This window comes from Ciona robusta, chromosome 13 (genome assembly GCF_009617815.1).
Source record: "Ciona robusta chromosome 13, ASM961781v2".
In the NCBI taxonomy this organism is placed as follows: Eukaryota; Metazoa; Chordata; class Ascidiacea; order Phlebobranchia; family Cionidae; genus Ciona; species Ciona robusta.
In genome coordinates, this window is record NC_143247.1 from 3760236 (window position 1) to 3781455 (window position 21220).

The 21220-nt window shown below is 35.6% G+C and overlaps 3 protein-coding genes across 10 annotated transcripts; 2 read left to right on the top strand and 1 right to left on the bottom strand.

The window, feature by feature from the left end:
- Positions 1–24: 24 nt before the first annotated feature.
- On the bottom strand, positions 25–7695 carry LOC149725901 (uncharacterized). 2 transcript variants are annotated; one of them, XM_089891710.1, is made up of 10 exons: positions 7202–7695; positions 4449–4551; positions 3626–3694; positions 3106–3141; positions 2515–2677; positions 1997–2243; positions 1704–1797; positions 1232–1373; positions 753–907; positions 25–516 (listed from the first exon to the last, which is right to left on the bottom strand). In XM_089891710.1, exons 2-10 carry the CDS (start codon positions 4510–4512, stop codon positions 296–298), a joined length of 1191 nt encoding a protein of 396 aa, XP_089747836.1. In that variant the 5' UTR covers positions 4513–4551; positions 7202–7695; the 3' UTR covers positions 25–295. The 2 variants fall into 2 exon arrangements, with proteins under 2 accessions (XP_089747836.1, XP_089747837.1); XM_089891711.1 differs by lacking the exon at positions 7202–7695 and adding an exon at positions 5748–5971.
- On the top strand, positions 2535–18083 carry LOC149725902 (uncharacterized). Of its 7 annotated transcripts, none has more exons than XM_089891692.1 (5): positions 2535–2684; positions 8714–8813; positions 10733–10881; positions 12664–12847; positions 16022–18083. In XM_089891692.1, exons 4-5 carry the CDS (start codon positions 12783–12785, stop codon positions 17634–17636), a joined length of 1680 nt encoding a protein of 559 aa, XP_089747818.1. In that variant the 5' UTR covers positions 2535–2684; positions 8714–8813; positions 10733–10881; positions 12664–12782; the 3' UTR covers positions 17637–18083. The 7 variants fall into 7 exon arrangements, with proteins under 7 accessions (XP_089747818.1, XP_089747816.1, XP_089747817.1 ...); XM_089891690.1 differs by having other exon boundaries at positions 8714–8807; XM_089891691.1 differs by lacking the exon at positions 10733–10881.
- Positions 18082–21050, top strand: LOC149725903 (uncharacterized). Its single transcript, XM_089891712.1, has 5 exons — positions 18082–18266; positions 18394–18651; positions 19168–19365; positions 19695–19961; positions 20257–21050. Exons 1-5 carry the CDS (start codon positions 18134–18136, stop codon positions 20580–20582), a joined length of 1182 nt encoding a protein of 393 aa, XP_089747838.1. The 5' UTR covers positions 18082–18133; the 3' UTR covers positions 20583–21050.
- Positions 21051–21220: the final 170 nt, after the last annotated feature.

The following is a 21220-nucleotide window of genomic DNA, read 5'->3' on the forward strand; positions in this document are numbered from 1 at the left end:
TCTCCATTACTAAACACACATATATTGAAGACGATGCATTTTATTAAAGCGAAGCTACACACACATGCGATGCTCTCAAAATCGCGGTTATATGGAAAGCGCTGCGAACAATGGGTCGCCCATTGCCGCAAACTACGTGTAGCGGAGGTTACAATAGTAGCATTGTGACGTAACAATCATTCCTTCTTCAGAAAACTTCAAATTTCGCGACTCGAATTTCGACCACGTTTTATACGATTTCTATCCTCGATGACGTCCCTTGATGACGTCATTTCATCACGTCACTCCGATGACGTCACTTGACCAACTTTGCTATTTTTGGTTTGACGTCACGAGCGGATGTGACGTGCATCTTCTGGTTGACGATCTCTCCTGTGTCCTGCTGGGATGACGTTATGATTGATGACGTATTCGATGACGTATCACCGTTGGAGGTATGTGCTTTAACGTGTTTGCTAAGGTGGTCGCTTCGTTGGAATCTTTTGTTGCAAACCGGGCAAGCGAATCTCTTCTCGCCTGTGGGGAAACAACGGTTAGACATTTGTGACGTCATAAAATGATGACGTCATGAAATGATGACGTAGGAGGTTGAATGTTTTGTTAAGAGGTATAACAAGGGTTTGGCTTTGTATACTGGGGTTATAAATGCGACACAGACTAAGACAATGTTATGTATTTGTAACTTTTTTTTAAAATTTTGTAAAAAAACGCGGTTTTACAAAGAATTCACAAGCGCCCTTCACAACACATACCTGTATGCCATCTGAGATGGGCTTTAAGATGGGAAGTCTTATTGTAAACTTTTCCACAGCCAGGTATATGACAACTGTGGACCTTGGGTTTGAATGCGGCGGCTGCTGGTCCTATGCGCTCAGCTTCCTGGCAGTTTGGGCAGTTACAGTTGGATCTGAGGTGTAGGGGGTTGGGTTACTGTATTGCATCTAAACATCTAGTTTAAACACTCCGGGGCGTATATTTTGAGATTCGATCATGTTTTGCAGTTTTTTTGTAAAATGTTGATTTAGATTGGAACAATTATCGATGATCAAGTTCAGTTTAGATATTTGAAATTGTTGCCCCAATATGCGAGGTTGGACACGTTACTTTCATTTATTTAAAGTTCCAACACATATATAAGATACATTTATTATTATTAGGTTTATATTGTACGTCCGCCAAAATGTTTAGCGTTTAACTTCCTGCTTCATAAAACACTGCATTATGTTCTCACCTGCCGGAGTATCGGCGAGAATTCCGCGGGGCTGGGGGCAGTGTAGGTGCCGCCAACATCGGTGGGAGACTCGATGTTGGGTCTGTGTACGCGGCGCTCGGGAGAACTGGTTTAAATGTTTCGTAGGGGGAGTGGTGTTGGGCTGGGGGTATTTAATTGGTAATTGGAGATATAATTGGCCAGCGTTATTTTAAACAAATGAAAATTAAAATAATTGCCGAAATCTGCAAAATAGCTGCGAGAATAACGAATGTATGGCCAAAATACCGTAAAATTTATCCAAAAGTAAAGGACCCAAATTGTAACAATACTGACAAAAACATGGCATAAATAAAAAAAATCTTGTTATAATTTGTCATGTAGCCTTGAGTTCGCACAATTTCGCTTTAAAATAAAAAATGAAATATGTATTTTTGTATAAACATTCCAATTTTCGGCAAAATGATAAAATCCCGACTAAATAATGTTGTACCTGCTGCCGATGTAAGAAGTGAAGTATTTGTAGCTAATGGGGTTAAAGTGGATGCGGGGAAGGTCGGGTGATATTCGGGCGTGTAAGCGGCCATCTGGGGAGGTTTGATAAGTTAATATCGCCAAGTTATTATATTAAGTTTAACAAAAACACAACCATTACAGTCACAAACATAAAATTAAAACAGACGCAAAATAAACATATAAACAAGCACATAACCAGAAGAGAAACAAGCACAAAGTTGGCATACATAAAAAGAACAACAAAACAATTACATAAACAAGCATACACACCTGGTTATGATGATGTTGCAAGGATTGCATTTCCAACCAAGTGTTTGTTGAATGCAAAGCCGCCTCCCATGGGTTGGGGTGGTAGGTTGGTCCTGTTGTGACGTAGTTTGGTGACGTAGCTGGTGACGTAGCGATGACGTTGGTGGGGCAGGGTGACGTAGCAGTGACGTAGGGTGACGAACTTGGGTTAATTGGGTCAGTAGGGACGGGCTTGGGGTACCAGGGGTCGTAGGATCGCATGTAGGGGCTGTTAGAGGAGTTTGGTTTTAAATTAAAAAATATTTATTTTGTTCAGTCACTTCTATAGTGCATTTTGCTTGTCTTTCGGGTAAGCGAGCAATAAAGTAAATGAGATCCGTTTTTTTTTCTTCGCTGCGGGGTAAGATGGGTACGCAATCAGCACATGGTGCCCCATATTTCCCATGTTTTGACAATTAACAACGCTCTTTTTGTGGGGAATACACAGTTATAGAATTATATTTGTCGTTTTTAGATTCTATATTACGTCACACACCCACCTGTTGCTAACAAAGCCACGTGACGTTACGGATGATCCGAGCACAGAGCTTGATGACGTCATGGAATGTGGATACGTCATCACAGGTGGTGATGACGGAGGAGGGGTCACGTGGTATGGTGATGACGTAGTTGAACAAATACTCTCAGCAGGCGAACCGGAATCTTAAAAGTAATTAAATATGAATTTATTAGGATTAGTTAATTATTCAGTTAATTAGGATTAATTATTATTTAATCAATTAATAGAGCTCATGCGACCGCTTATAAGTTAAAGTAAAGGACCATCTCTGGCCTAAGCCCTTAGAATTCGAATAAATTAAAGATTTGCGCTTGTTACAAGAACATACGGGTTCGAAGATCGCCGCTGCTACTGTTGCCGGCGTATATGTGTCCTTGGGCAAGACACTTAACTTTAAACCAAAAAGGCGCGCGAGGATTAAATAAGTTGTACATTTCAAGATTGTTTTGCAGTTGTTGTTTTCGTTAAATTTGACTAAATTCGATTTGCAGGTTAAAGTCGCTAATACGGTACTCATATACGTTAGCATTTCTCAAAGATTTTAAAATTGAATTTAAAATATTTCAATTACCTGGTCCTCCTATAGGAGATGTGGGGTGGTCAGTTGCTGTAATAGAAACAATATATTAATATCAGCATAATTGTGTATTAGTTCACACTTTGTTTGTTGGCATAAAATGAAACTTTGGAAAATATGATATCTCTATATACAGAAAATAGTCGCACAAAAGTTACATACGTGGTAACTTGTAAGCAGGCATGAGGAATATGAAACAGAACACCCTTGTTATAACGACCGTCGTTGACCGCCATGCGAGGATAAATAAGTTACATACGTGGTAACTCGTAGGCGGGCCCGAGGTATATGAAACAAAACACCCGTGTTATAATGACTTGCCCTGCCATGCGAGGATAAATAAGTTTATTTACTGTGATAGCGCAGTTAAAGTTAAAAAAGTTTGTTTACAAACCACTTTGCGTATTCGCGCAACGTTGTTCACAAAAGTATTTGGTTGATCGTGCAACTGTGTTTTATAAATATTTGGTTTGTCGGGTTAACTATGTTTATTTAAATACTTTGTTCAACTTACGAGTTGCGTGAACATGTTGCATCTTGCTGACGAATGCACTGGCGTGATGATGGGCTAATATGGCGCCCCCTGGAACAATATAAAGTTATTGGAATTTTGTAAAGTATTGAGTAAATTAAAAATATAAGAGTAAATTATTTTTAACCCCGTAAACAAATATAAGTATTTTTGTATATATCCTTAAAAAATACGAAGAAAGTATAAGTTAAAATAGTTAAAAACGCAAAAGATGGACCGATTTTGATAAACTCGTGTCATAACAACTTTCGCTGACTTGCCAACTACGAAAAGGCAGGCGCAAATTTAATATATATAGCCATATTTGTTTATGTAAAATATTCTTTTGAGTTCTCTATTAAAAAAAAAACACTTAAACGGGTCTGCAGGCGTTACAATTTATATTAGAAAGAATATAAATAGTCTGCCCCGTATTTTGCTTGATCGACATGATCATAACAAACGAAATTCGATTTTAATATATGTTTGTTCGCTATTAGACAAACCGGTGTTTTAGAATCGTTTTTCTTCATAATAATTCCTTATTATCGATAAATAATTGATTACTTGTCCGCTTGTTACGTCACAAATATAAATTTAAAATTCTGACAGCTTGTGACGTCACAACATACAGCTTGTGACGTCACAAAGGAAACTTTCGAATATTATTCTGTATTTAACTTATTATTACGTCAGCATTTTGAATACAAAAAGCGAAACGTGAGTAATATAGGACAAAAAAATAAAGCTAAATTTACAAATAATATACGCCATGATCCCTGACGTCATGAATGCGTACGTCATCGCTGCTTACGTCATAACTTACCCAGTGCGGATCCAGGTCCAGTTGGAGGATTGGCTTGCAATAAAGACGACGTTTGAGCACTCATTTTTATATTTAATATAAAACTATCAAGTCCTATATTAACCTGAAAAAGTTTAAAATATTTTAGGATTTTTAAATAACTATGTCAAAATGCATAATGATATATATTTTATAGTTTTTGCAAACTAAAAAATGCGCAATCGTTTCTAAAAATTGAATTCATATCTCAATGAGGGGAAAACAGTTCCGGTAACCATTTTGTTACTATACGTTGTAAAAAAACAATAACGTTTTTTTATACTGTATAATGTTTAAAAGAAAAAACAGAAAAAAAAACTTTATTTTTTGCAAACAAAATGTTTAAAAAATATCACTTCAAACGCGGTAAATTTTCGCATTAAAATCTAGAAATTTTATAAATTCTAAAATAATTATCCTGTTTGGTTCCAATTTAAAGTTCACTGTTTTTTTTATCGACGCTCGATCTGTAAATTGCAACGATTTAAAAAAATGGCGACGTGATAATCCGGCTCTACACCTGGCATTCGATTTAGAGATAAAACATGACGTTCTAGACTAGCCATCGGCGAAAAGATCAATCGTTTTTGCGCCTCATTGTTGCTGATGGATGATTTCGATTCTAGTTTGTCGGTTTTTACTTTGATCATGACTTGGATTAAGTTAACTTAATAAGACCGGTTTAATTATGTAGGAATAATGTAACTTTGTGTGTGCTGCTGCGTTTAAAAAAGTAATTTATATGCTTTGGTATAGGGAATTGACAGTGAGCATGAGGTGTATGAATACAGCATGTGTGTCTGGTGTATAAGAAGACACCCATGTTATAACTCGACAGTGAGCATGAGGTGTATGAATACACCATGTGTGTTTGGTGTGTAAAAATACACCCATGTTATAACTCGACAGCGAGCATGAGGTGTACGAATACACCATGTGTGTCTGGTGTATAAGAAGAAACCCATGTTATAACTCTACAGCGAGCATGAGGTGTATGAATACACCATGTGTGTCTGGTGTATAAAAATACACCCATGTTATAACTCTACAGCGAGCATGAGGTGTATGTTTATAATAAACCATCAAATTAGTTTATATTTAAAATAGTGGCCGATTATGACCTAACAGTTCAAACAGTTACGCCTCAATTGGGCTTAAATTTAAATTAGTTTTAATCTGCCTAGCCTATAGCTGTATAAGTAAAGCAACGATAATCACAGATTAAAACTGACTCAAAATCGGAGAAAATTTAACCTGCAGGCAATACAACGTAACCCAAACCTTATAAATGATTTAGACAAAGCTGTATTCTTCAAAGTTGGGCGTTAAAGTTTTCTAAAGACGCGAGTCGCTTGCTGATAAATAATACATCTCCTGGCACAAGTGCGACTCGTGATATAACCTTCCGTTGAACTGAAGTTCTTTGTTTGAAATCCAGGCAATAACTGTCAAGTTATAACATGGGTGTCTTCTTATACACCAGACACACATTGTGTATTCATGCACCTCATGCTCACTGTCGAGTTATAGCATGGGTGTCTTCCTATACACCAGACACACATGGTGTATTCATATATCTCATGCTCACTGTCGAGTTATAACATGAGTGTCTTCTTATACACCAGACACACACGGGGTATTCATACTTACAAATGTAATCTTATACCTTTTATAAACAAACGGTTACAAAACAATCACCCAAGCGGATTTTTAGCAACTTATAATTCGCATTATAATGACCATATAGTCAGTAATACATGTAATACGCTATACGCCCAGGTCGTAATCCGAGATTCTATTAGATATAGCTTAGTCGACGCGACGGCATCATATTCGCATCGGCGGCCATTTAATACTAAACGCCGAAGCGCTTTATTTTAACAGGGCGAAATATTTATACTCGATGTAAAAAATAGTCTACTTTTGCGAAATTTAATTTGCATTTCTATTTATTAAGATTATATGTTTTTATGTATTATTTGCGGTAACATTTATCTATATATAGTAGGGTGGGGGAAGATGGGCACCTTTAGCACATAATATCCAAATATCCTGATCGTGTTTTAAACAATTACTAAAAGTCGTGGTCATATAGTTTTATAATTCTTTGAATGTTCTTTATTTACTACTAAACGGGGCGAGAAAATAGAGGTAAAAGGTGTCTCATCTTCCCCCACGCTACTGTATTTCTATATGGGGGGGGGGGGGGGGGCTTACAGCGCGACACTTCACCAGGGACCTCAGATATTTGCCAGAGAACTTAATTATATTTTTTCGCACTTTTTACACCAATATAGTAGCGTTGCGGCTACGAGTAAAATGAAAACGCGACAAATTTTCAATGCGGTTTTAGCAGGTGTGCGGTAAACCCCGCGTGCCAAGCAAAGCCTTAAATAAATTTGAACTCAGCTTTAAATCCTTGCGTGTTACAACTATATTAGCGTGGTTGCTACAAGTAAATCGCCTGCTGAAAAACAATGCGACATTTTTTCAAGTTTCACACACATACTGTATAAAGTGGTTCGACTTAAAGATATTTTTTTAAATAATAAACAATTTTATAACGAGCCCTATACAGATGATTACTTAGCGCAACTTCTGAATATGCATATTTATCACTAAATAATAACTAAACTTAATCAAAATATATCACCACGGGGTAAGAGGGTTTTCTGCGGCTATTTTCCTTATAATGAGAATATTCAAGCAATATATATGAAAGTCGGATTACAAACCTCTATTACTGCTAGTCGTTATAATACGATGCTTTATCACACTACAGTATAACGGAACATTTTTCTTTTACTGTTTTCCCATTTTCGCGTTCATACATTCATGCGCACACATACAGTATAAACCTCCAACTGTCAAATACGACGCTACTCCGCGTCTATTATGCGCACTTTTTCTGTTCTGTCTTCTTATTTCGCCGACGCTTTTTTATAGGCTTACATGCGCGCACATATTGAATTCGTTATAAATCTGCAACTTTTAACTTCGATGTTACACCACGTATGGTAAGTACGTTTTTCTGTTTCCAATTTAAATATCGCTCTCATGTACCCATACACATATAATGTCAGCTTATAAATCTGTAACTTCTAACTACGATACTATACACACATTATAAGAACGTTTTAACTTTCCAAATACGTCTTATAAACATATAATGTCAGTTATAAACCTTTAACTCCAAACTACGATCTATTCACCACAACTGCTTACCAAGCACTGCCCTTCCACACACCGTGTCTACCACTTACAAGAAACCTCCTTTTTTCCACTCGCACCTGCGCGCACGTTATCTTCTCTTCATATCACGAGACAAAATGTTCAAGTCCTATCTCCTCAAACCTGCATACTGTATAGTCTTATCATAGCACGAACACTGCACTGCAGCCAGCTACCAAAACAAGAGTTGTTTTGTTTGTTTTGCGATTCTTTTGTCTTTTTATCATCCTTCCACCCATAAACGTAAAACTTTCATTTTAAATCCCGCTCGTGCTCAATTTTCGCTACATTTGAAAAGCGATTTTTATAACATCGAATACGATACCGAAGATCAAATTAATTAAAACAAGAGAAGGGAATTTGCAGCAAAATGACAGTCGTTAAAAAACGCTACGGGTAAAAACTACTTGAGTATAAGTGTCAAAAAACGTGGCTGCTATAAACCCACTATGACTGCGGATCCATTTTGTTTAAATTTTCCAATAGCTTTAAAACTTACTGACGTCGTGTCGTGACGTCACCATTTACGCTTATTTCTTATTTTTAGTTATTTTATTCGATTTTTTTAAATAAATCGACGTGGTTGTTATAAAGGCTTACGACAGCAAGGGTTAATTTTTTCATTTAATTTTGGGTTCAATAGTTTTAATACTTTATTGGTAATTATTAAACTAATGCTAAAAATTATATTTATTTTAATATTTATTTAAACAATCGGGCGATACTTCGCAGTTTTAGTTATTTTAAAATATCTTTATTCTAAAATCGAAACGGTTTCACATTTTTCAACCGATTAACTAAATATTCGATAATACTTTGGGTTACTTCTAAAATTCCTTTAAATTATAATACCCAGGAAATGCATACCCCCAATATACAGCTGTATAGGAAGGATATCTTAAAAAGTACTTGAGATTATGCGTTGGTAATTGGCGACCCTTGAGCTGTCAATCAAAGTCTGTTTATTTACATGGCAGCTAACGACAATACTTGACGAAATTCTATCTCCCACTTAGAGAAAACGAGAGAAAAAAAACGAGAAAAAAAGAAGAAGCGAGAGAGAAAAGACGAGAAAAAAGAGAAAGGCGATCGAGATTGCAACAATTCCAGGTGCAGGTTTGTTGTTTTGTTTGTTTAACGCGATTGCAATGAAACAACTTTGCTTTGCCGTTTGATTGCTGTGTAAGAAAAGCACGACCGTAACATTCAGCGATTTAAGTAATTTTAACTAAAAAAATCACGTTTAAAAAAACGAATAGTCAATTTTATGCGATTTGAGTGATTGTTAACTAAAAAAATCACGTTCAAAAATGAAATGTCAAAAAATGGCTGTTTAAATTAAGTGTAAACATCTCGAAACCGCTTTGCTGTCTAAACAAAGTCACGACCGTGAAATTCGGTGATTTAGTTTTGTTGGCTGCAAAATACCGTCTCGATTTGGGTGTAAACTTTTCAAATATGCGGAACAAAACAAGGCGCATATTTAACTTAAATCGCGAATAAAATCAAACGGTAAAAAGTAGATGTTTAAATTAAGTACTCAACATGAGTTTAGTATCCAATATCTGGGCTCTAATTTTACATAACATGTCGTAAAACCTCTTCTATAATCTAGTCTTCTTCAGCATTGATAATCAACATAGTTTTTAATAAATAAGCATCATTTTGTTTATATTTTAACACATATCATATTTTTAAATTATATAGTAGAATGGGGAGGCCGGGACATCTTTAGCACATAATATCCAAATATCCTGATTGTATTTAAAACAATTAACGGCAGTCTATGGAAGTCGCGAGGATACGGTTTTATAATTCTTTGAATGTTGTTTGTTTACTACCAAATGGGACGAGAAAACAGAATAATAAGGTGTCCCATCTTCACTTACCCTAACATATATTTACAAAACTACCGTATAGCTGCTATAATACGTTCAGTTTGGTAACAAATATGTTATTCTAAGTTGTTGCCTTAAGTTCTCCATACTATAACCTTTATAATTAGCCGTACCGTGCGCCTATAGTACCTAATCAAATATAATGAATCACTTTTCATATTCCTGCTCCCCTAAGCTAATTCCCACGCTTAATTTAAACGTAATTGCTCTGTCTACTTTACAATGTTAAGACTATTATACTAAGTTTAAACATTTTGCCGTTATTAAGACCTTTTCAGCCTAATTACCAGGATATAGCAATTAACCCTAATTATCAAATAACTAATCCTGAAATTATGTTCCACGCTAAGCGTAGTAAGTTTTATTAAAAAAAACATAAATTAAGGCTCGTTATCAAATAAGCTTTGCCCCCTATAGTTTCAAAAAATATATATACAACTTCTTGCAAGCATAAATTAAACCATATAAAAGCTAAACCGAAATCGTAGAAGGCGGCCCTATTAAATTAAACAGCGACCAAGTGTAAAAAATGAATTCCGTGTATATAGACTTCCCACTAACGTTTTACTTTATCATTTATGTATACCTGTTTGGTTTTTAAAGCATATTAATTACTTTGATATAAATTTGGTTGGTAAATGTGATTTGCCAAATGATTTTGCGTGTTCAGAGCTCTAACAGTCGTTATTTTATGCGTCTAGCGCAACCTAGCGGTTGCATGAATGCAGCTTTTACCAAAATGTTCCGATTTTTTTATTTTCCAATTTAATTTTGATTTAGTCCAAATTTTAATGTATTAAGTTGATCTGCTTATACAGCATGAAATTATGGCGCCAATTTAAGTGGATTTGAATCATGAATCACACTTGTTACGTCACAGTAGACGTTTATTTGCAAAACAAGCATCAAAACAACTTATTATTCAAACAAAATTTTGCGCCAAAAATAAAAACTACGCGAAATTTGAAAATTAACTCATAAAAGACGTTTTTTTTGGTAAGTTAAATGGGAAAAAATGCGAAAACATTACATCATTCTGTATGATTCGATTCGTAAGAGTTCAAATTAACCATAAGTTAAGTTTCTTGGTTAAAAAACTTTATAATTTTTGCCGCATTTAATTATTGTCAAGTTTAGGTGAGTGGTCAGCTGTGAAAATTAGTCGATTCGGCAAGATGTGTCGCCAACCACAGAACTTTGTTCGTAACCGAGTTGACTTTTTTATACGGATTAAATCACCAAAGCAATTAAAACGTCTATACCGCCTTTGATCAAAGCATCGCCTTGTAAGTGCATTTATATTCTCTTAATCTGAGTTGTATTTTAAAGCTTACACGGATTATTAGTTGGCCTGGGATAATAGAAAATGCACTTCTACTCAAGATACTTTAAAATTTAGTACTGCCTACAATTTCTGTGGTAATCTACAAAAAAAATGAATTTCCCCATGATTTAACTTCACAATGTCCACTGTGACGTTAATAACCAATTAATAATCGTCCTTATGATGTATGACTCGTTCAATTAAATCAGCTTTGCCAGGTAAAAGCATGGAAAAGTCGAAAATTGACGATTTTCAGATTAGCACGAAAATCTGAACGGTATCCGGTCCATTATAACGTCTTTATCACGTAGCCATTTTAGGAAAGAGGTTTTTGTCATAAATTAGAGCTTTTTACGCTTATATAAGCGACTAAACGGCCGTTTTTACTTCTAATAAATCACCCACAAAGTTACATACGCGGTAACTCGTAAGTGGGCACAAGGTAAAGAAAACAAAACACCCGTGTTTTCATTTATTAAAAAACACCACAATTTTACCAGTACTATTCCTAAACTCAAAATACATCTTTCTTGGTCCGAAAAATGTTTGTTCTATGTAGTACCTATACCTTTAAAATAGCAGCTGGATTTAAATCAAAGCTTTAGCTTGTCAAATTTTTTAGTTCATGTATTTTTACGCGACCAAAGACCCCAAGTATGTACTTTTTAGCCGCATAGTATAAACTCCGTATTTTTTACGATAAACCCTGAAACTTCAAACGGCTATTTTTCCATTTTATTAAAAAACACTACAATTTTACCAATACTATTCCCAAACCCAAAAATATGAAACCCCGAAAGTAAAACATGGCAATCGTCCCTGTATTAAGACCTCCCAAATACTCGTTTCAAAATATTTGTTTCGTCTCCGCGTGCGAAACAGCAGCTGGCTATAAGCCAAGGCTTTCACTTGTCAACGGAGTTAGTTTTGATCCGAAACGGTGGTTCGGTTTTAACATCCAGGTGTGTCTTCAACCGCATGGCCTGCCTGTAATTTGAACGGATATCGGAGAAAAATGTAACCACTTGTGAATCAGAATTGTCCGGCCGCTTTCAGTACAAACATAACAGCACATATACAGTAAGGGTGGAGAAGACGGGACACCTTTAATACATAATATCAAAAATCCTGATCATGTTTTAAACGGTCTCTATATGGTTGTCGTGAGGGTACGGTTTTATATTTCTTTGAATGTTTTATTTGTTTACTACCAAATGGGACGAGAAATGAAACGGTAAAGCGCCCCATCTTTCCCCACATTACTGGCGAGGCAACGGCAGTCGTTATAACACGGGTCAGCGGTGTTCTGTTTCATACACCTCGTGCCCGCATACAAGTTATCACTTATGTAACTTTGTGGGTGATTGTTCTAACGTTAACCCGCAGTTCTTTCTCCTCAAACTTTAAAATTTTGCAGAATTCTCGTCAAATTTTGACTAAGTTGCACCACAGTAAGGGTAGGGTGTTGTGGTATTATATTGAAGCTCATTACAGCTACGTACGTAGCTCACATTGTTGCGCTAAGACCTAGGTGTTATCTGTTTTATTGTCCGCATTAAATGAGGCGGCGCGATTTCGCTCCTTCGCAATATTGAGGTATTAGAATAGCGAATCGAGACCCAACCTATTGTTACGTAACAATAAAACGCGATGTGGTTATGACGTCACAATGCTAGGGAGCTATGGGTCCCAGGTGGGCCGAAAATCCAATAATGACCCCTGTCTTTGTTACGTCATAATCCAGGGTTCGAAACAGCGGGAAATAGCGAAACGGAGCTTGTGCAAAATTTGGCGCTAAACCGCGGCTATGAATTGTTACGAAGCCCGATGGAAGTTGTAATTTCGTGAAGTTCGAAACTCGCAATGATGACCGGTTGTGATGATTCGAAACGGATGTTCAATAAAGGCGAGCCTTCTGCGGTTGGGAGGTAAATTTAAAGCTTATATATCGTGAGAAACTGATGCCCTCATATATTGGGTATTTGAACTGGTTTGGGGTTTAGAAGGAGGATATGCTATAAGGGCATGATTGGGTTTGTTTGCGAATATTTAATGAAACGTTTCCTGTTTACGCTAAAGGGGGGACGCTGCTTATAAAAATTACGAAATAAATATCTACGTTGATCTGCGCTAAACAACGCTGGGCGTAGATATTTCTTTGTTCGTTCATTTAAGCGGCGTTTATACTACAGCATAGCTCGCTTAAGTGTAAAAAGAACAAACAAAGAAATATCTACACCCAGCGTTGTTCAGCGTAGGTATTTCTTTGTAAGATTTTTTTTAGATGGCGTTTACACTACAGCGTAGCTCGCCTCAAAACAAACGTTATAAGCAGCACAACAAGCCAATCGTTGTTTAGTCTTGCTGTATTTCATTCAATATAACGACAGATTAAACTTATTATCTTATCACCAATTCCACACAAGTTGTAAAATATAATTTCGAATTCAAGTTTTTGCCGCTAATCCGGTACGCTTTAACCAAGCCGGATAGACCGTAATTATAGCGGTTAATTCGGCAAGCCGAAAAGACCGCATTCTTGCTCGATCGTCGTGACGTAGACCGGTAATAACATATCGGGTCTCCGGTTCCGTCTGTTTCTTTAAAATTTGTCGACCTTTTCGTGTTTTTAATTTTTTAATTCTTCACCGAGACATTCCTGCTTACCGGTCACTTCCACCTGTCAATCAAACAACCACCTTTAAGCCACGCCCACTTTTACACCTGTTACAAACGGTGAGTTAAACTAATTACATTCCGACACGGTTTGGGCCAAAAATCACGAAAAACATATTTTAATGGCGACCTGCTGGTTTAATTGTTACGTAGGTGTTGCCAGTGTGACGTTTAAGTATAACTTGTGATGTATTTCGGTAACCGAAGGTTATGGGGTAAAATGGGAGCTAAACCAGTTTACAGTTGAGTTCGAACGAACAACGCTGGGTGTAGATATCGCTTTGTTCTTTTTACACTGAGACGAGCTACGCTGCTGTAGTGTAAACACCGCTTAAAAGAACAATCAAAGAAATATCTACGCTGAGCTGCGCAGAACAACGCTGGGTGTAGATATTTCTTTGTTTGTTCTTTTTACAGCGATGCTATAATAACGCGGTTTTATGTCTGTTTTTCCCAAAGCCTTAAATAGTTTTTGACCAAATTTAAAGCCTGGAAAATTGCTTCAAAATTTCAAACGGTCGCTTAAAATCGTCTGTATTGTCCTTTGCCATTTAAACTTGTAGAAAATTATAAAAACGGCCAATTTGGCTTAAATGTGGACATCGTTATTTGCGCTAACTTATCCCTGTAATCCATATATTATCTATAATAGGGTTTTTCAACAATGTTAAATTGGGAGGAATTGTACTCGGGCCTTGTTGCGTAAAATGCGACCATTTATTGAGAAGTGTTGATATAATTGATACAGCATTATCATAGTTTGTTTAAACCAGATGTATGTATGTGAACATGTATACGTTTTTATTCGTATGTGTAGTACTGTGGCTGTGGGGTAAGATGGATACGTCATCAAGCATTGTGTTTGGTGGGGGAAGATCCGTTTCATTCTCTTTTTTCGTCCCATTTAGTTGTAAAAAAAGAACATTTAAAGAGTTATAAAACCGTATCCTTACGACTCCCATAGACCGTTGTTAATTGTTTGAAAGACGGATATTTAAATGTTATGTGCTAAAGCTGTCCCATCTTCCCCCATCCTATTATCCCATATTTCCTAACCGTTTTTGAACTATAACAACGCTTTTTTAAAGTCGTGAGGATACGGTGTTACAATTCTATAAATATTCTTTGTTTACTACCAAATGGGACGATACAAGATAATAGAAACATGTACCATCTTACCCCAACCTACTGAAACAGAACACCGGTGTTATAACGACTGTCATTACCCCGCTACGCAAGGATAAATAAGTTACATACGTGGTAAGTTGTAAGCGGGCACATAAGGTGTATGAAACAGAACACGTGTGTTATAACGACTGTCGTTCCCTGCCACGTGAGAAAAAATAAGTTATATTCCTTTAATAAGCCTGTTTTTTACTTCTTTCTTAAAAACATATTTTCTTGAAAATTGTCTCTCTTATAAGTTAAGGAAGATTGTATGCGAAATAATTGGAGCGTCTGTGACGAGACAATGGCAATTATCACGCGACAATCTAGTGGTTTATTAATTTAATTGCTTAAGGTTAAGTGTGTCGATTGTTAATTGTGACGTAACTATCGCTCGTACCGATCGCGCGATGATTTTAAGTATAAATTAATTATGTAAGAATTTGTGAATTAATTTGGCGTTCCAGAGACATTTTAGTAACACGGGGGCTTTGTTTATTGAATTAATGTAACTTATTTATCCTCGCATGGCAAGGCAACAACAGTTCTTATAACACAGGTGTTCAGTTTCGTATGCCTCGTGCCCGCTTATGACTTACCACGCGTATGTAATTTTCGTGGTTGTTTTGTTTTTTCATTATTTCAATGTATGGATAGAAGACGAATATGACTTGTTTATCCTGGCATGGTGGGGCAATGACAGCAAACGTTTATTACTTGGTGTCGTGTTTTGGACGCCCACTGGGTTAAAAAACGCCCTAGCCACTGTGTCATGGCGGCGCATTTCCACTAAATAAATGAAAATTAACACAAGATGTTAAAATAATATTATGATAGTTGTCACTCCCATGCCCATAGTCGAACTGTAGCTTGGTAAATGGCCGAAGAAGGGTGTATGTGTTATTTAGTGTAAGTTCTGGTGCTCCGTCTAGCGGCAATGTAAATCTGAAGCGGCCCGTCGTTGTATCACGTCACATAACTTCTATTGTCCCAATTATTAACCTTAATACTTGACGTCGCGCGCTAACTTTTCTAAATATTATCATTAGGAAAATTTATTTTTCCTGTTTTACAACAATTTTTATTCAATTTTGTAACTTATTTTTAAAACGCTCCCCAATTAGTTTCAGTGTACACCGTGTCTAGATTAATTATTTTAAGGGGATTCCCCTGTGGGAAATAATAACTTGTGTTTTGTTTGTTATATATTGTAGTTTTAAATCAGCGATTTTTTGTTGTATTTCAGCATTTTTTTGCAGCTTAAATATGGAAGACGTTTTAACCAAGAAATCGCTGTATTTACAAATTTTATCTGAAGTTTTCAATCGAATAATTACGGATTCTGTTGAGTATAAAGCAACTAAAACAAAGATACAATTCTCACCTTTGAAAATCGCCAATAAAAGAGTTTTGGGCGATTTTATTTTACCTAAAAGACTGTATGATGTTCTATGCCTAATGCTAGGCGACCAAGACGACCCTAAAGTCGAGGTTCTCCTGCAAAAGTTTGTGGCAGAGTCTAAAGACCTGCCTGTAGAAGTAAGTGGATATAAAGCAACCAAAAGTGGGATTGTATTTCAGCTTAACCGCGCTGTTCTTGCTCGTAAAGTCGTGACAACAATTCTACAAAAATCCAAGGATATAAAAAGGCTGGAAAATCAAGTTTTACCAGAGTGTAGGAGAAATGATGTTGTTTTGTGCTGTGTTGATGATAATGTTTCTACTGCTAGAACTCTCACCTACATAGCACCATATATGAATGCAGGAAGCAAGGAAACTGAGTTGGTTTTTGTATCTAAAAATCCAGAAGCAAAATTGGAAACATTACTTCAAAACACAACATATACTCAAGATTCTAAAGAGAGTTATAATACGAATAAAATATTGACGTTTTTATCAGGAGTTACTGAGGAAAATCGTATCAATTTTGATTCAAATGCTGACATTTGTAGTCATACACTTTTCACCAGTTTCTACAAAAAAGTTTTCAACTCAAAAATCTTTCTCAACGAATCCGTGCTGAGGTGTTTAGCTTTATTGGATGAAAGGTTTAAAAACGGTGAAAATAAGTTTCAAATAGTTTGTATTTGCTGTCAAAGTGACAATTTTTTCATGTGGCAACTTTTAACTCTGTTTTTAATCTATCTTCACTTTAAAACTTCCAAAAATGAAAATTGCTCTATTTTTGAAAAATTTTCAAATTTGAACATTGAAATGATTTCTCATGGTCCAGTTAACTTTAAAGGGGTCAATACACTGACTTCTTTGAAGCAAAAGTACCAGGAAAGTATCTCTGATAGTTTTGTGTCAAAGTATGGTGATACTGGTGATTGGGGGCCGTTAGTTCCCATAATATCTAAATCGGTGTTGAAGTTAGATGTGCTTGGTTGTTCAGTACCTTCCAGTGTTGCCTTAGATGCCAACAACTCCAGTGTTGAGTCAAGGTTTGTGATGTATAATTATTCTCGACTGGCAACACTGCTCCAAAAATATGAAGCAGAAGTTGAGAACGGAAAATACCCAAAACTACCTCGCATCACTGAAATAGACTTCACGTTGTTGGACGAAAACGAAGAACATACAATTGTCGACTATCTGTGGAAGTTTGACGATATTTTAGATGATTTCTATGCCTGTTTTGACGAAAACTCACAATTGATTTCATCAAATTTCAAACCTCATTTAGTAGTCGCATATTTGAGACAATTTTGTAAAGTTTTGAGTTCTTTTTACAGTCGGTATCACGTTTTGGGTCGGAACTTGTCGCATTTGTTACCAATAATGCATGTGAGAATATATCTCATTAAAGCTGTAAAAATTGTTTTGTTAAAACTTTTTAAAATCCTTAACATTGAACCATTAGAACAAATGTAGCTCAGTAGCTGTTTCAGAGCATAATGTTTTATTTTGAGTTTATGATCTGAATTTTTTTTACTTCGAAAATGTCCTACATTTTTATGAAATGACTATTGTATAGGGGTTAGGATGAGAAAAGAACAGTCTGTAATATGAACATAAAGTTTGTTGCCATCAACTTACATTTGGAGCTTGTATTGTTTTTTTTTTCTTCATAAAATGACTATTCTATATGGGTGAGGTGCTACAGGGCTTAGTGGTCTGGGGCAGTGTTGTACCTTTACCTCATATAAATTGACTAGACTGTTAGATTATTGACTAGTGTATTTGGACAAATTAAGAGAAATTGTGTTGATTATTGTCAGAAACTCACTTGGAGTTTGTATTGTATGAATATTTAATGTAATGTACAATTGTATTTATTTACAATTGACATCATGTATTACATAATGCTGTATTATGTAGGTGGTGATACCTTAGGTACAATATGGGATACTTGTTGTAATTAAAGATTAATGAGTAATTCAAAAATTCTCCCACATACAAATGCATTGAACGTAGAAAATGCTGACATCAGCGAAATTGATGAATCTTCTCTGATCAACTATGGTGATAATAATGAACAAACTGACACAACCCGAACCCGAAGTAAGTTAGTTTTAGCATAGGCACCAAACTTTTGATAAAGCAGGGGGGACAGTTTACCCCTATAATCACCTAATAAAATTATTTTATAAGTTCGTTAACTAATTAAACATTTTATATTTTTCCATAGACACTCAACCACAGGTTAAAAACCACTTCATAATGAACCAAACAATCCTGTTCGTTTATATTTCATTCTTCTCAATAATTGGATGTTTTTTACGGATTGGAATCGACCTCGTGTTCAGCGCCGAGCTCGCTCACATTGAATCTTCAACCCAAATTATTGTACAGTCGTATTTCTCCAACATTTTTGGTTGTTTTCTACTTGGATTTATTCATAGATTGAATTTAAATCCTGGACCCCTTGTGACTGGGCTTACCACAGGTGTGATTCTTAGTTTTGTTGGAAAATAATTTACAATCGGTGCTGTGGGGTATGGGAGTACTGGCTTCTTAAGTGTAGGGTACTGAGTTCAAATCTCGGTGTTGCTACCATTTTGGGTATAAACAAGACACCTTATGTATTATTGTAATTGCTTCTACAATAATTGTAAATATTACCTTTGTGACTTACCACAGGTGTAAGTGTTAGTTTTGTTGAAAATAATTCATATCTGACTGGCTAGGATTATTACCTTTTATCTAAACAATAAACATGATATAAAATACAAGGGTGAACTGAGACTTATTAATAGCATAGTTATAGCCTTATAGGCACTTGCCTTTTCACCAGAAGGTACTGGGTTTGAAACTTGATGCAGCCGCTATTGTTATCGCCTTTTTAACAAAAAAATGAATGAAAATATATTATTGTTTATGTTTTATTTACACTGTAACTAGCTAAAATTTAAACATCTATATATTACTTTACTTGATTTTAATTTAAGTATATTCCCACAAGGTTTGTGCGGATGCTTGACAACTTATTCAAAATGGAATCAACAAATAAGTTTGTTGCTTGTTGGCATGGTAACAACCACCAGCCAATCACAGCTCTCTGCTATTTGTGTGATCACAATAGGCATGCTCACGTACTCATGCTCGTATATCACAGGAGAAGATTTTTCACGCTGGGTTGTTTCACGAAATGTCATAAAACGTGAGTTAAAATAATATTTATTATTAACATATTTTTATTTATCTGTTTGAAAAGATAGCAATAGAAAAATTTATTTAAAACAACAAAGAAAATGAATTAGCAACAAAACAACAGTCGTTAAAACACGCTAAAAATAAAAAGTGTGGAAACAGCATCTGTTAAAAAGCGTGGCTGTTAAACACAAATATTTTGCCATTCAGTATTCTGCTTTTTGCAATTCTTGTAAATAAGTTTATGACACTGCCTGCATAGTATGTGTTCTAATGCATTATATGAATGTGTTCTATTTAAATTTCACATAAATTTAAATCATTTAAATATATTGACAGGTCAATTATCAAAGAAAGCATCAACAATATGTCATTGTTGCATCACAATGTCTCTTGTTATCATCATAACTGTTCTGCTGGCATTAATATTTATCTACCAATCTAAGTCTCATGTTATACTCACTCTATGTTTAAGTGGCTTGCTAGCACCTCTAGGGGCAAGCATGAGATATGTGATATCTATGGTCACACCTAAATTTGACTTCAAGAGAAAAGTCGTCGTTTTGAATCGACTTCCCACTGGGACATTGCTGGCAAACGTATTAGGTGAGATGTGAATAATAATAAGGTCAACAAAATGTTTTCGAGTCTATAAGTTGTCAGCCATGAATAAAAAACAAGTCATCTTAGTGGTAACTTGTAAGCGGCACGATGAAGTGTATGAAATTGAAACAGAACACCCGTGTTATAACGATTGTCGTTGCGCTGCCATGCAAGGATAAATAAGTTACATACGTGGTAACTCGTAAGCGGGCACGAGGTGTATGAAACAGAGCACCGTTTAATATAATGATTGTTGTTGCTTCATTTATACAGTTTTATATTCTCATATTTTCCCTAGGTTCAATTGCTATTGCAGTGTGTTATGTTATAAAGTTACATACACGCAACACAACCACAATGGTTTACTTAGATGGGATACAGACTGGATTTCTTGCATGTTTAACTACAGTCTCATCCTTTATTGGGGAGGTTATACAACTGAGGAGAAATAAACCTGGCAACACTGGTCAAGAATCTGGCAACACTGCTAGCTATGCTTATGTTGTAATTACAATTACACTGTGTTTGTTTTGTGGTAGCATGGTTAATTTGACCAGTGTTAATGCTTATCATGAATTAGGTTTATTGAGTGATTTAGCTAATATGACTAACACAGGGTTATAGCTACGAGAATAAGCAAGAAAAATGCCTTTATTTCATTAGTAGGTGCCCTGTACACCTTATGCTCATTGTCAAAGTAGGATACTTTCATGTTTATCTTCGGGATAGGAAACCAAGGGGTTTAATACGCAGTGGTGTATGATACCACCTTATACAACATAACTTTTTTGCTGTGCTATCAGGTAGATTATTTTGTTTGGGTTGTTTAGGGCATTATTTATGTAATACATCAAGGTTGTAATAGATTAAACCTTGCCTATTTATTGCAACCTTTTTACTGCTGCTCTGCTTAAACTTATCTTGCCTGTTGTTAAACACTCGCTTAATACACATTTCCCCGTTATACACAATTTCTATTACTTGTTATTTATCGTTACACAAACTCCTATTAGTTGTTGTTCATTGTTTTCTTCAGCGTTGCATTTTGTGATTATTTTGAAATACACACCTTTTGTTCATGTTTGACATAAATTGATTTCTAAACATTTAAAACATTGTTGATAATGTTTTAATCAATTTGTTATTGGAAAGTTAACGTTGCACTGTTATCATTAATGAAGAATTTAAGTAGGGACGGTATTCTTATTTAAAACAGATTTAAATAAAAAAATGTACAATATGGGTTGAGTGTTAAGAATTCT